The 15,977-nt window shown below is 46.7% G+C and overlaps 1 protein-coding gene across 8 annotated transcripts in view; it reads right to left on the bottom strand.

Annotated features, from left to right (window-relative positions):
- The window catches only part of spegb (striated muscle enriched protein kinase b), a 109,965-nt gene that overhangs the window by 9,047 nt on the left and 84,941 nt on the right, over positions 1–15,977 (bottom strand). For 6 of the 8 annotated variants that reach the window (XM_064309878.1, XM_064309881.1, XM_064309880.1 and 3 more), the window contains 14 exons: positions 14,640–14,697; positions 14,323–14,400; positions 14,000–14,172; positions 13,815–13,841; positions 12,798–12,950; positions 12,615–12,657; positions 11,839–11,907; positions 9,212–11,735; positions 8,673–8,825; positions 7,575–7,691; positions 4,941–5,108; positions 3,817–3,939; positions 2,194–2,358; positions 710–1,589 (listed from right to left, as the gene is read on the bottom strand). In XM_064309878.1, coding sequence (XP_064165948.1) covers positions 710–1,589; positions 2,194–2,358; positions 3,817–3,939; positions 4,941–5,108; positions 7,575–7,691; positions 8,673–8,825; positions 9,212–11,735; positions 11,839–11,907; positions 12,615–12,657; positions 12,798–12,950; positions 13,815–13,841; positions 14,000–14,172; positions 14,323–14,400; positions 14,640–14,697 — 4,731 coding nt within the window. The remainder of the gene's footprint in view (positions 1–709; positions 1,590–2,193; positions 2,359–3,816; positions 3,940–4,940; positions 5,109–7,574; positions 7,692–8,672; positions 8,826–9,211; positions 11,736–11,838; positions 11,908–12,614; positions 12,658–12,797; positions 12,951–13,814; positions 13,842–13,999; positions 14,173–14,322; positions 14,401–14,639; positions 14,698–15,977) is intronic. The other 2 variants (XM_064309886.1, XM_064309879.1) reach the window with 2 other exon arrangements.

Below are 15,977 nucleotides of genomic sequence, written 5' to 3' on the forward strand. Positions count from 1 at the left end.
TGGCTCGGTGATTCCTTTCGGCTCAAGCAAACATGAAAAGTGCTAAATAAATGCAATCCACCATTATTATTATTGTTATAAGTAATTGTAGTAAAACTAGCAGTAGTGGGCTTGTGTGTATCAGTAATAGTTTAGTTGTAGGGTCAGAGTTAGTAGCAGTAGTAAGTTTGTGTGTATCAGTAATAGTTTAGTTGTAGGGTTAGGGTTAGTAGCAGTAGTAAGTTTGTGTGTATCAGTAATAGTTTAGTTGTAGGGTTAGGGTTAGTAGCAGTAGTAAGTTTGTGTGTATCAGTAATAGTTTAGTTGTAGGGTTAGGGTTAGTAGCAGTAGTAAGTTTGTGTGTATCAATAATAGTTTAGATGTAGGGTCAGAGTTAGTAGCAGTAGTAAGTTTGTGTGTATCAGTAATAGTTTAGTTGTAGGGTTAGAGTTAGTAGCAGTAGTGGGCATGTGTGTATCAGTAATAGTTTAGTTGTAGGGTCAGGGTTAGTAGCAGTAGTAAGTTTGTGTGTATCAGTAATAGTTTAGTTGTAGGGTTAGGGTTAGTAGCAGTAGTGGGCATGTGTGTATCAGTAATAGTTTAGTTGTAGGGTTAGGGTTAGTAGCAGTAGTAAGTTTGTGTGTATCAGAAATAGTTTAGTTGTAGGGTTAGGGTTAGTAGCAGTAGTAAGTTTGTGTGTATCAGTAATAGTTTATCTATAGGGCCTTACCTGGCTTTTTCATCCATGAAGGTGTAGGGTTTTTGGGGTACCCCCTGCCGTAAGCTGGTCTCCCCAGGCTTACCCAGCGGGGTCCTGCGGCCGGAGGGCGTGGTACGTCCAGAGGGCGTGGCGCGTCCCGTGGGGGTCAGGCGAGAGGGCGTGCCCCTGCCGTCCCCCACAGGGCTCAGGCTGGTCACCAGGACGACGGGGGGAGAGAGGGAGGGGCCGGGGGCCAAGGCGGGGGCCGTCGTGGCCGGGACGTACAGGGGGACGGAGGAGATGGGCTTGCCGATGGCGGGGGGCGGGGACACTAAAGGGGGCGGGGAGACGAGGGCGGTCTGAGACATGGGAGGAACCACATTGATTGGGCTGTGCGGTTTGGGCAGGACGGGAGGGGGGGACTTGGTGGGCAGAGCCAGGGTCTGAGTGGGAGGGGCTGGGGTAGCGGCGGTGGGAGGGGTGAGGGAAGAGGCGGTGGTGACGGTGATGTTTAGGGTGGTCTTTGCCTTGATCTGGGTGGGTGTGATGGAGGGGGAGATCTGGACAGGTGTGATGGTGCGATGTGTTGGGGTGGGGTTGGCTGAGAGAGGAATAGTAACCGCAGTGGCAGGGGCAGGGCTGGGGGCGGGGCTGGGGGACAGGGGTGTAGCCTCCCCAACGGCAGTGCTTCGGGGTGGGGAGGGGCGTTTGGGGGCGGGGGGAGCGGATTCTGGGGTTGGAGAGGGTGTAGGAGCTTGAGCCGCAGAAGCCTGGGAGGTGGTAACCATGGAAACCGGTTTACTTGTCACTGCAGAGGTAGCGGCTGGACCGCTCACTGATGACATCACTACCGGAGGCTTGGGGGAGGGGACGGTCTTCACGACGACAACGGCAGGAGGTTTGGAAGGTCCTGTTCAATTAAATGATTTGTTATGCGATGGACTTCTGAACCCATTTTGGACAGAGAAGCCAAGAGCTTAGGCCTGTATTTAATGAACTTTGACTTACAAGACTATATTTTTAAAAACTAATTCTTGATTTTAATTGTTAGTCAAAGGCAAAAACAAATGTTGACTGAATTGCAGCCTTAGAATTGAAATGTTCTGTCAAAAACGTGATATTCTTGTCAAAAATATGGTATATACTGTATACAGGACTGTTCTTTGTTGTGTTTGCATTATTATTATTATAAATATGATATACACCAGATTAAAAACTCAAACGACTGACAATGACATTTACACGATTTCCAGAAAGCCTTTCTCGCGCATTCCTTTTAAACATTTGGAACTGTGCAGATACTGTGAAGGCAAGAACATTAAATATTGTCTGGTACCCTCTCTAAATCTGCCAGTTTCTGTATCTAAACTCATTCAGTGTAATATTTACACTTGTACATTATGTGTTTTTACGTAGATGTTTTACCAAACTGCCTGCGTGCGCAAAGCGAATTTCCTTCGACGGCAATAAAGGACGTGTTCGGCTGTAGTGCTGTTGCCGGGTGTGGGGCGTACCTGCGGAGTCCAGACACACTTTCTCTGACAGGTTGCTGTAGGGCCCCTGCCCGGCTTTGTTGACACAGGCCACTCTGAACCGAAAGGTGCCCCCTGCTGGAAGGTCTGTGGCATTGTAGTAGCACTCCGCCACGCCAGTGGCCACAATCAGCCAGTTAGTTTCACCTGAAGAGAACGAAGACAAGCGGGAAAAAAGATGACACGTTTACACATATTGTATTGTTGCATTTGTTGCCCCGGTAACTGCCTGCATCTGATTCGTCAGGTCTGTCTTGCAGGAGATTTTATTTTAAAAGAGACTCCCTGGTTAAATAAAGATCGATCAAATAAACAAAACAAATCACATGTTAAAAAAACTGTAGTAGACCAATGTAGTAGAGATGACCCTATACTTTAAGAGGCGTTAACATGAATAGCCTTCCTTGACCCCGTTCATTGCATGTACTTTTGCATACAAGATACCTTGAATAGACCATATTTTGCATGAGTTTAATATTTCATTAAAACAATATTAAATTATACAAATGTTATGAAATACATTTTTTACAAATGATTTTTCTTTCTGTAAATGTATTAACACAAATATGTTCCTTTACTTTGATGACCACAAGGTGGCAGCACCGAAGAGATCATTTGCCAGATAGATTTTCACTGTTGTTTTGGTCGGAATATCTGCAATTCTTAAAGAGGACATATTTTTATAAGACAGCATATGATAGGAGTTATAGCAGTATTTATTCCTGAAGTGTATCTGAAACATTCAACCTAACAAATTTATTTCTAACAATGGGTTTCAAATACAGACAATGGAGCCAAATGCAAGATTTCAGGGTCATTGAAGCAACATATTCATATTTTTTCTTGAGGTATTCCTTGAAGGAGAAAAACAGCAATTCCTTCTAACTAAACCAGGGTGAGCTAACCTCACTGGCTACAGTGCAGAGAGAGATGGAGGTGAGCACACATCCAGTATCTGGTACAAAAGACATTCAGCACAGAACAGACAGATTTATGCATAACACACACACACACACACACACACACATATATATATATATAACCACTGAGTGGATACATCAGTCAACAATGTAATATTCATACCATTCCTATCTCACAGATCATATGATTATTGTGTTTGCCACTGTTATTTAACAATCTAAAAAAAGCCCCATAATCCCCCTCTGGTGGTGGAGCTGGGCTGTATGACACTGAATACAGTCCCATAATCCCTCTCTGGTGGTGGAGCTGGGCTGTGTTTCTAACAGTGAATACAGTCCCATAATCCCCCTCTGGTGGTGGAGCTGGTCTGTGTATCTAACAGTGAATACAGCCCCATAATCCCCCTCTGGTGGTGGAGCTGGGTTGTGTATCTAATAGTGAATACAGTCCCATAATCCCCCTGTGGTAGTGGAGCTGGGTTGTGTATCTAACAGTGAATACAGTCCATAATACCCCTCTGGTAGTGGAGCTGGGTTGTGTATCTAACAGTGAATACAGTCCATAATACCCCTCTGGTAGTGGAGCTGGGTTGTGTATCTAACAGTGAATACAGTCCCATAACCCCCCTCTGGTGGTGGAGCTGGGCTGTATGACAGTGTGGGGGCGTGGCTCGGAGGGACCCACCCTCTGTTCTTCTCTCCAGGGAGTAGGTGCAGGGGGCCAGGGTGTCCGAAGGCCTCCACAGCACCAGGGCCGTGTTCTTGTACTTCTGCGGGATCTCTGGGGTGCCCGGACGGTTGGGCAGGCCTGGTCGGACGGGGACAAGAGACACAGCGCGTGGGTCACACCCAAAACTCGTTCGGCTTTGCCCGCCTCAGCTTGGGCTGGGCTTTATTTTCAATAGAAGCTCCCAAAGCAGCCAATTACCTCACCCTGTCTTCTGACGAGATCAGAGGTGACGGAAACTCATTTTTACCTTCTAGGTTTCAAACAGAAGGTGACAGCCCAGATGGGAAAGGGACGGAGGGGGCTCTGGCCACAAATTCAATTCGGTTTGGGAATTCATTGAAACGCAGACGAGATCTGGCGTTTCGCGGGCGCTTTCCGCGAAACGCCGCTCCCGTCGCGTCACCTTTTCCTGTCAGCCGAATCTGAGAGAACTTTCGTCACAGACAAGATTCGCTGCCCTCTGAACCAATACCTGGACACCTTAATGAGGAATGCGTTAGCATTAGCACTATCCACACCCTGAAAGAGCTGGTGTAGATCACACAGTGGAGCAGCAGAAGGCCCGTCCCACACCTCTACCCCCTAGGCTCAACACCCCTTTCTCTCCAGACACACTGCGACCGGGCATTTATCAGCTCTTATCCAGAGCGGCTTACATAGGCACAAACATACAGGTCTAAGCAACAAAGACTGGTGTCATTATGGCCTCAACAGCAGCCATTCATACAGAAATATGCATTACTACTTAGAAGTACTACTTACTACTTAAAATGTAGTACATACATAAACTTACAAGATAAATTTAAGCACCACACACAGTAACATGTTCGGTGTTAAATCGACTCTTCCAGTGTACATACGCCCCTTACTGGACTCACACTCTGTTAGAGTTGAATTAACACCGGACATTCTACTGTGTAGTAGGCACAAGAGGGAGACAGAGAATGTGAGAAATGGGTTCATGAATACGGTTTTATATGCAGCATAAGCAGGGTTATAAAGGTGCGTGAAGGTGCATTTGGGCAGGTGTGGAGCATGCCGGAGGCCTAACGCTCCCCCCCCCCCCACTGTGGACTCACGGGCCAGAGAGATCATGCAGGAGCTGGTGACGGAGGCCAGGGGGTTGGTGGCCACGCACTCGTACAGCCCCGCGTCCTTCTTGGTGGTCTTCATGATCATGAGGAGCTGCCGTCCGTCCGGGCAGGAGATCATGTTCATCCTGGGGTCGATCTCCAGCGGATTCTTATCTGAGAGCGCAGACAGAGAGCATTCTGGGAGTCTCAAAGCTGCTTCCCATCGGAGACTGCATTATCAGTCAGCTGGGTGCTCTCAAACCAGTGCTAGCCTTTCCTCACTGAAACACTGATACCTTCAACTTACATTACTTTGGAGGAATAGTTTTAGAGCTGTGTCCACCTCACACTGACTCAGTAGTAAAAATGGCTAAACCTGTGCAGGTACCCACCACAGCTGTATGTCTCCATAAAAATATGGACATTCATCTTGCAACTCAGGCAATGTAAAGGCACCTCTGATCCAACACGTTCATCAAACAGCCAATGGTAATTAAACAAATAATTTGCACAGATCCTTGTTTAGTATAATAAATTAGCTAAGAGATTTTCTGTTCATGAATTTTGCATAGTACACCCAATATCTTGTTATTTTACGTAAATTTAGATTACAGGGTAACATGAAATAAGCTTCTGTGCTGAAACAAGGTAGCCAAAATAAAGGCTTCTTTCTGCCTAAAAAAAACATTGGCTGCTAGATTATAGTGGCGGCTTTGCAGGTTTAAGATCCCGAACATGTTGCCATGGAAACACAATAAAGCTCCACTAGCCGTCAGATTTATTTTTTGAAACTAGAAACCCCAAGTTGTCTCACTGTATTGACATAAGTTTTCTGGCTAGCCCATTAATACCACTTTGCAAAATACCCTCTGGCTAATGTTCTTAAAAACATACCTGAGAGTTTTGAAAAGAAATAACCATTAAAATACCCGTGTTTACTCAAGACAAGGCTTTTGATGCACAGTAACGTTAAGCAGACACAGCGGTGCTATTTAGCAATATAAACAATGCTATGTTTAGTATCAGCCCGATCAGCACACATCCGATCACTGAATTATTCCTCATTATTAAATGCAAAGCAGACACCATGAAGGTGAAGTAATCCACTAACTGCATCTCTACAATGCCTCATGAATGTCATTACTTTCATATTGAATTTCATAGGTCTAATGATCAGAAATTGAATGTACATTGTGCATTGAATATAAATGACTAAATGTATTAAAGTGATCCATGTACTGTATAACTGGAAGAGAATAAATCATTTAATTTGACTAGAGAACATTAGACTATGCTATGGGGACGTATTTGCTATTTGCAAAGTTATCCAGAAGGTTGGATGTGGAGGTTATTTTAAGCTTACTGTCTGCGAACAGAACTAAGGAACAAGAAGTGCTTGATGTAATGTCATGAACTCCAGGGCTGTATTATGCAAATCTGGCCCAGGAGACCAGTAGTACTGCTGGTTTCCTTTCTACTTAGTTAACTGATTGGTTAATGTCACTGATTGGCCAGAAATCTCACTGTCCTGGTGTCCTAGGTCTAAATCAGTCTCTGATTGGAGGGGAAGAATGACTACCAGTAGCAGTGCTCCAGGCCTCGATGGGCAGATCCTTGCTCTGCGATCATTCAAAATCTCACAGGGCGATTTATTCATTTTAAACATGAGGAAAACAGATAAACTAGCTTGCTAGCTAGCTTCCCTCTTCTTCACCCCAATATGGAATGCCCAGCTGTATTTATCAGAACCCACTGCCAGAATGTATGACATCAGTGTCAGTGTGACGTCAGCCACCATGTATCACTCTGCAGTCTACATTAAAGGCAGACACATTAAAGGCAGACACTCCATCTGCAGTTTAGCAGGTGGACTTACAGGCACCCGATCGATCAGTCAGGGCTGCCGGTGCTCACTGAGATGCTGGCACCGGCCACCAGAAACCCTTTCATGTCTGGGCGATGCTAGCGCTAAAGACACTTCACCCAGCAGGGCCTGCCTGCCACAGCTAGCGCTGCTACGGTTCGGATATGATACAAGCTCTGTGTGTTTGTTTTTATGCGCTTTGAATGTTGTACTATGGCTTCTAGTCTGGTCTGCTTGTTATTAATGTGTTAACATCAGCCTGCCCAGGGACAACAGATGGAAATTAGCGATCTAGCTAAATCTGGCACATTTACATAACATAATAGTGATGTTGATCAATGTGTATTGTCCCTGTCAAATAAATAAATAAATTAAATAAATACCTGACTGTGGAGCCCATCCATGCACAAGAACATTGCCTTAACAGATACCAGACCATGGGGCCCATCCATGCACAAGAACAGAACCTTAACAGATACCAGACCATGGGGCCCATCCATGCACAAGAACAGTGCCTTAACAGATGTCAGACCGTGTGGCCCATCCATGCACTAGAACAGAGACTTAGACACCTGACTGTGGGGTCCATCCATGCACTAGAAGAGAGCCTTAACAGACACCAGATTGTGGGGCTCATCTATACACTAGAACAGTGTCTTAGCAGATACCAGACAATAGAGCTTATTCATGCACTAGAACAGCAGCTTATCAGGATGAGCCACATTACAGGCCTAGTTCTCATCCTTTTTGTAAATGCTACGGCATGGTGTGCTGACCTTTCATCCAGGTGATGTGTGGGTGGGGGCTGCCAGCTGGGAGGCAGCTGAGAGTGACGGGGTCTCCTTCCAGAAGCACGTGGTCCCTCAGTTTGATGTGGAAAACTGGGGGGAAGTCTGAGGGGCATAAAGGAGCAGGGGAAGCTGAGAAACAGAGTCCATAACCTCATTGTAACTACATTACAGGCATTTGGCAGACGCTCTTATCCACAGCGACGTACAACAAAATGTATAACCATAACCAGGAACAAGTATGACGAAAACCCTAGAGAGAAGTACCGGTCCAAGTGCAGGGAACAACCGCATACAACTTGGACCCTGAAGGTTAAACTGATTAACACTAACACAACGAGAACAGCAACAACGCAGTCTATGGAAAAAATACAAGCAGTAGTTAAGACAGTTAATGCACCTAAGTCACCTACGAAACAGCTGCCTAGTTACAACCCTAAGCTTACAGTCATTTACAGGGGGGTAGGGAGGGATGGGGAGAGGTGCAGCCTGAAGAGGTGAGTCTTCAGTCATCGTTTGAAATGGGTCAGTGTCTCAGCTGTTCTGACCTCCACGGGGAGGTCATTCCACCATCATGGGGCCAGAACAGACAGGAGACGTGTTCTGGAAGTGCAGGTGCGAAGAGGGGGAGGTGCCAGGCGTCCTGAGGTAGCAGAACGGAGGGATCTGGCTGGCATGTAGGGTTTGACCTCAGAACAGAGCGGTCATAAAACATGCAGGCAAGGTGACCCCACAGACCCAACATGGTCTTAGTGTTTGGAAGTTCTGCGTCCCTACTGTTGAAGCCAAAATGCAGTTTCATGCATCTTGTGAATATTTATGAAGGTGTGTGACTAAGGACAGTAAGGTGAGGTGAATTATCATGAACTGTAAGATTGCACTGGAACCTCCAATCAGGCAGGTGGCACGGAAGGTGTGCAAGCATTGACTGCCTGGCTAATCTGTAGAATCTGAGGAGGAGCCTCACAGTAAAAAAAAAGAAAAAAAAGTTGAAAAATTTAGGTAACATTTGTTTCCAGGTAATTCTAATAAATTTTTTCTTGTAAATCCTAGTGTTGGTTGGGTGTTTCCAAGGTGTTGGGGTACCTGAGGCCAGACGGGAGTACTGGCGACCCCGCAGGGAGCCATTCTCCCGGGCGATGGCTGAAGGGATGTCCGGCTGGGACACTGTCTTGTCTCTCCGGCCCCTGGTCAGGCCCCATCGATCCCACCTCGACCTGCGCTCGCTTTCCGTGGCTGCTGGGGATGGAGGATGCTCTTAACTTTAGCATGCTCATATTGGTATGTTAATGTACATTAAATCACCTTGTAATGACACATTCACAAAATGCCTAAACAGTCTTGCTTTGGTCTTGAGTAACATTGTCTTATATTTGATAATGTCCTGCCTTACATGGGAGCACCAAATAATAGTATTAATGACAGTCTCTATGGTCTGCTTCGACATTCCTCAAACTCCCAGTCCCACATTTTCTCCTCTAAGAATAATGAACCCACCATGACCCATATGTATGGAGTATAGGACACCTACTGACAGAAAAACAGACATACAGACAGAAATAGTCATTTACATTTAAACATTTGTGAACTGGCTGAGTGAGAAGCTGAGAGAAGGAATGGCATACTTTTGGTAGAGGTCTCTGACTGGACGCTAGACATTGACTCGAGGGACTCTGTGGAGGTAGTGGTGCTTGACTGGCCCATCTTCTTCAGGTTCACACCCTCAGAGCTGGTCCGACGCAGGATTGACAGCAGAGGTGTCCTCTTGCTCTCCGGCTTGGCCTCCTTATCCTCCGCGTTCTTTTCCTCCTTCCGGTCCATCGAATGGCTGCGGATACGCATGGAGATCCCGGCCACTGTTGACTCGATCTTCTTGCGCATGGCCAGAACGGGCGATTCTGTGGTCTTCTTAGTTTCCTTGGCTTCTTCTTCCTGCCGAGGCTCGGATACCCCATCCAGCCTCACCATCTCCACCTCCTTCTTGTCCTGGGTCTTGGAGCGGCCCATGGCCCAGGACAGCCTGCGACGGGGCTCGGGCGCAGGTGGCTCCTCTATCTTCTCTGCCGACGGAGTTCTCTTCAAGCGCATGGAGAGCCTCTTCATGAAGCTGCTGTCCTTCGAAGCTTCCCGGAGGTCTTGGACGGACTTTGACTTCTCTTCCAGCCTCCTGGAAAATTCTAGAGGAGCACCGATTGGCCCTGGGCGATAAATCTCTTCGCCAGCACTGTCAGCTTCGACTGAAGGCTTCTCCTCTGCTTTGGATCTGGTCAGGAGCTTCAGGCTACGTGTCAGGGACGATTCTCTCTTTTTGAACCTGGACTGAAATACCTCCTCAGAGGTGATGTCTTTGATGTCCCGCCCAGGGGACGGTTCCCTAGGAAGGGATGGAAGGGTGGAAGTCTTAGTGGGACTGGGTTCCTTTACTAGTTGCTCGGTGGAGGCCACTCTTGAAAAGACTGCAGGGTGTTCAGTCCATGAGGGAGGTTCTGGCTGAGATAGAGTCGGGGTGGGAGTTGGGGTAGGGGCAACAGTGGGTGCAGTGGATGCAGGCGTAGGGGCATTAGCAGGCTGGAGAGATGGGACCATGATAGTTTGCATGATGCTGGCATACGCAGAGGTCCTACCATCGGGCAGAGTGACACGGGCAGGTGGGGAGGGCGATATGTGAGTGACAGAGCTGGTGGTGATGGTGATTTCCGGAGACTCCCTCAGCGGCATCTCTTCCTCATCTTTAATCCTGATGGCAAAATTCTCCTCCTCTCTTTCATCCTTTACTTTTTCTTGCTTCTCTTCTTTTTCCATGGTACTGGGAGTCATCTCAGAAAGGGACATTCTCTCAGACACACTCTCACATTCTTTTGTTGCTTCTTCTTCTCTTTCTTCCTCTAACATGCTCATTTTCTTCTCCGGAAGAACCATGGTATCACTCTGTCCAGACACACCACGTGCCTGGTCCTCCTCCATCTTTCTCTCTCTCTCTTCTGAAGAGTCTCTTTTCATTCTGCCGCTGATCTGCAGCTCCTGCTCGTTTAGGTCGGGGGTGGGTGGTTTGGAGAGGTCTTTTGGAGTGACCGGACGGGAGTCCAGCCTGGGCTGCTCTGTGAGAGCAGACATGGATGGGGCCTCCTGCAGCCTCCGCTCCTCTATCTGGGCCAAGGGGATCTCCAACGGGGCCCCCGAACGCCTGTGGAGGGGGATGGGTTCGGCGTCGCCCTGGCTGAAGGAGGCGCTCTTGCGGAGCACCTTAGTCTTTGGGGTCTCGTCCCTAGGGGAGTCACTGGAGGCCGCCCGAGTCAGCGGCGGGACAGCCAGCCGGGACGGGCGCACATAACGATCCAGCGAGGAGTACCGTTTCTCTTCAGACATGCCCAGAGTCTCCAGCAGGGGGCCTCGGAGGCCACTCATCTTGTTGTCCACAGACCCGCCCCTCAGCAGCCGCTGCCTCATGAGCTCCAGCTTCAGCGCGTAGTCCTCCTGGCTCATCTTTCCCGCGCCGGGACTCGGGCTCCTGCGCGGCAGCTCCATGGAGACGGCTTTTTTCAGGACCTTCCTCCCGTCTTCCGCAGCTTCCTCACCGGCGCCCTCCTCTGGCTTGATGTGGAGGAGCAGGGCACTGTCGGCCGAGCTCCCCCTGCGCAGCTCTCCCTTCCGCCGGACTCCTTCTCCTTTTTCCGACTCCATGCTGGAACCTCTGCGCAGTGGCCTCTTGGGCTGATCCGGTCTCTTGGCCGCCTCTGCGGTTTCCTCGTCCGAAGATCCCCCGCCCTCTTCCTGCGTAGCCCTCTTCCTGGCACGCCCCCTGCCCACTGTCTCACCGCCGTCCTTCTCTGACGGTTCGCACTCCATGAGCATCACGCCCTGGGCGCTCTGGCCCACTCCCTCGACAGTACCGTTGGGCCTGCCTGCCACTTCCTCATCACCCGGGATCTCAGTCAGGGACATCCTGGACCCAGAGAAGTCCATGATGTGAGGCATCGGGATGAAGGGCAGCTCATCGATATCTTCGTCAGAGTCGGAGGATGAGGACGCTGGAGGTGAGCCCTCTTTGAGGTGCCTTGGCACGGCGATGGAGATATGGTTGGAGGAATCGTCCAAAAGCTCGGGAATGGACCTCATCACCATTTTGGATTTGTAACTGATGAGTGAGCGCTGCAATATACGCAAAAGTATTTAATATAAAGACATTTGTGAGATCAATGAAATTTTGGTCCTTATGTTAAACCTGTCGGTTTAAACCTGACACCTTCCATACCTGCCACTTTCTTCGGGATAAAAACGGTTTGAGACTCTCAGTGCTGATGCTCTTCCCCTTAGTCAACATCTGTAAGCATAAAAATGTAATTTAACAATGTTCATTTGCAAATGATGAAGGTTATAAGTGATCATTCAAGACCGAATCTTAACCAACCATCTAAAGCCATTAATTGAAATATACTTTCAGAGGAGTACTGAAGTGCTGAGAATAGTCATTTACTTAGATAAGGTCTAGTATTAATACACATATAATTATAAATACGAGTATGCAAATGGTCACTAAATTCAAGCTTAAGAAATTCCCAGTTTAATTGTTTAGTTTTACACGTCCAAGCAATAATCAAGCAATAGTAGAAATCCAATTGATCATGGCTGACATATTTTTAAAAAGTATAATTGGGTAAAAACACAAGATCCTGCTCAGTGTTCTTCATTTCACATATCACCCGTAAATGGCCCATTCTCCATAGAGGAATTTGGCAGAGTTACCAAAAAATCGTCTTAGCATTTCAAATTACCGCAGGATTACATAGCTTGAGACAAATTCTGTGTAATTTCATTAAAACAACTATGCCTTCCACACTTATTTTTAACAAAATATGCTCAAACATGTTAACATTCTCTAATGTGCTGACACTAACACAATATCTGATAATATGCAGAAAATAAATATTTCCCTGTTCTATGAACGCTAATGTATTGGCATGTCTGTGGACATAATGTTACAGTAGACATTGTACTGTCATTTCGAATGACTTCATTGTTTTGGCCCACCTTAAACCATGGGTGACGGAGACATTCATTGGCATCAGGTCTCCTGAAAAATAAATAATAATTCTTGAGAGAGAAGCACAAGGCAATAAGAAGGGAAAGAAGAAATGATAATGCAGTCTTTTGCAGCAACAAACCCAGAGTACGGAGGGTGGAAGAGCTTTGAGAATGGCACCAGATACTCACAGTCTCTCCGCCACGAGCAGCTTGATGACAAATCCTTTAGCTTCTCGGCACAGGCCAGCAAACATGCTTTCCTCAAAAGCCACGTTGTAGCTTCTGATGTTGAGCACGGTGCTACGGTCGTTCTCCCCGGCGAAGGGAGAGACCCCAGTGAGGCTGAAAGATAAATTCAGACTTTTATTAGCTCTGACAGCTCACCTTTGCTGTGAATATAATAAGCACAGCAGCAGGCAGCAATTACAGGGTCCAAGCTGACAGATCGACACTCCACTGCACTTCAACCATGCCCATATAGCAAAACCCCATGAATCATCAAAGTTGTAGTGTTGGATAATAGCACACACATTTCCTTGGTTTCATGGTGATCAGATCAGATTCTGCATGATTATTTGAGCATGCTGCAATACGACTGGCTGTTCAGCCACCTTCGGACGTAGCTACTTCCTTCACAGTTTAGCTAGAACATGGCTCTATACTCCAGGGTTGGAGGGACAGTTTCTTCAGACTTATGTGGGTTTCTTTCGTTTAGTAGCCAATCTAAGCCTTGGAGACTCCTTAGCCAATCAATTACTTAAATTGAGCACTTAAGTGCGGAAACACAGAAAACCAGCAGACTTTGTGGCCCTTGAGTTTGAGATTCTATAGCCCGATGCAAAGGTCCACCATAATGTTTTGTTACTTCATGAGGAAGCCATTTTAAGCATTTTGTTTCTGATAAAAATTTGGGAGAAGAGTCTCAGAAATGTATTTCCTTCCCTGGCCAAAAGAGCAATGTTTTAAGACCCATCATTCTTAGGGCATTGATTTAAACATATAAAACAGTGTACTGTACTCCACTCTCAAATGGGTCACAGCAGACGGTGGGTGGCAGGTTTAGGCTAAGATCAATAGACAAATTTGCCACTGGAGGCTTTTAATGCAATGAGCCTTTCACAGCACAGTCACTACTGTGAAAATCTACTCTTCCAGATTCCACAGTCCGAGTAACCCACTGTGTGACTCAAAGACAAACAGACTTACCAAAGATACGTCATCACTCCGATAGGCCTGTGAACAAATAGTAAATAGTAAATTATGAGTAAATATACATTAAAAGATATAACGTATACATGATGCACTGTACCATAGCGTACATTATTATTCATATATATATATATATAATATTTTTCATTAAAAAAACTTTTTCACTAGGAGCTGTGATGTACCAGATGTCTGATGCCTTGGAGACAGGTGTTTGGTTAACGATCTCCGGGGCAACGAATTCAGGAGTGCCGTATTTGCAGTACTGCGCCTCGTCCGGCGTGATCTCCATGGCGTTCCCGAAATCGCAGATCCGGATCTGCTCCCCGCTGGGATCCGCCATGAGGATGTTCTCCGGCTGAAAGGGAAGGCAGAGACGGTCGATTGAGCGTAACGCGCAGCGGCGTCGCGACGAGGTCGTAGCGACGAGGCCCTAGCGACGAGGCTGTAGCGACAAGGTCGTAACGCTGTCGCCTGCTTCAGACCACCTGTGCGGTGTGGTGCTCACCTTGATGTCCAGATGCATGATGTTGTTCTGGTGGAGGTATCCAACCCCTTCCAGCAGCTGTCTCATAATGGATCGTATCTGCGGGAATAAATACAGTAATTTAGCGCTAACGCCCCTACTTCACCGCCGCCCCCCAGGCACGGTCTGTAGGAAAGACCATGCACACAAGGTCAGAGAGCACAGGAAGACCTACAGGGCTGTGCGGGTTGTGAGGGCCGGATAGCAGCGGATAATAACATTAATCCATTCATCATCGCTGATAACATTAATCCATTCATCGCTTTCCGCCATCTTAGGCTCCCCAGAAACCTACTCACCTCAGACTCCGTGATGCTAGACTTCTTCGTCAGTTTGTCCAGAAATTCTTCGTGACATCTTCACGCAGCGGTCAAGGAGAAAAAAAAAATGTGCTTCCATCCGTGAGCTGGAGGGCGCTTACACGTTTACAGATCGCGTTTACATGTTTGCAGACTGTGTTAACGGCACGGTTTAACCGTCACCAGCCCGAGACAAACAGACTGTGTTAACGGACCGCGTGTACGGACTGCGTTCACTGACCACGTCCACACAGCCAGAGAAGCCGCCGGCGTTGAGACCGAGCTAGCGGGACGTCTAAAGCGCGTCCGCGCACGGTTTAACCGTCACCAGCCTCAGACAAGCAGACTGCGCCATACCAGAGGGAACTTTCTCGTAGTGATTCTAACAGGCTGACTGGCGGGAGGACACAGTGGAGCATGCAGGAGGATGCTGACTGACACATCAGCCCTGTCACCAGGTTCTCTCCCTTACTGCATAACAGCCTGCCCTAACCAGGGTTTTAGTCTCATAACAAGACTTAAAATCTTACTTTCTTCTCTCAAGTAGAAAATATTATCTTGTTTTAACCCCTTAGCGCACATGCCAAATCTTGCCAATCCTTGTCCTTTTAGGCGGTACCCTATTTAAAGCCTTATAACTCCAGATGTGAACACCAAACAGACTTAAAAAATGGCTTAAATGAAGCAAGACATTTGTACAATTTACAATACTAACGCAGATTAGTTTATATTCATAATTTTGGAAGAAATAAAGTGCCACTAATGCAATTGTCTAGACAAAAAATCAGAAATGAACTTGCACTTTTTTAGTTCGCAATGAAATACTGAGAGATTTCATTACAGCAGGTTAAACTATACATGTGCTGGATCAGTCAGTACAGTGGTCTAAAATATCTAGGGGTCCAGAAACATATCCAAAATCTCTCCAAAAATGAATAAAATGCTTTTTGTCCATTATAAAGCATATAAATGAGCCGCTTATGTAGGTTTAAGATGAAACACTGCTATCAGATAAAAAAATAATGGAAAAATATTGTCACACAATGGGGTACAGTACCTAAATGTGTAATAATTAACTCTTGTATGTATTTCTATACTCTGTACTCTCGTATGTTTTCTTGTATGGGGATGGGACGACATGAAAATTTTCAACCGTCCACCACGTTTTGGCAATGTTCCAACACTCGTCATCACTGTTGCATGCATCACAAAAACTATTACACTACTAACTAACGCTTACATTACAGTGTGAAATATCCACATTATATAAATACCACTGAACTATTTAAAGACTCAATTAAAAAAATAACGTATATAACCAAAATATTTTGAGCAGTA

Source organism: Anguilla rostrata, chromosome 15, assembly GCF_018555375.3.
Source record: "Anguilla rostrata isolate EN2019 chromosome 15, ASM1855537v3, whole genome shotgun sequence".
Classification (NCBI taxonomy): Eukaryota; Metazoa; Chordata; class Actinopteri; order Anguilliformes; family Anguillidae; genus Anguilla; species Anguilla rostrata.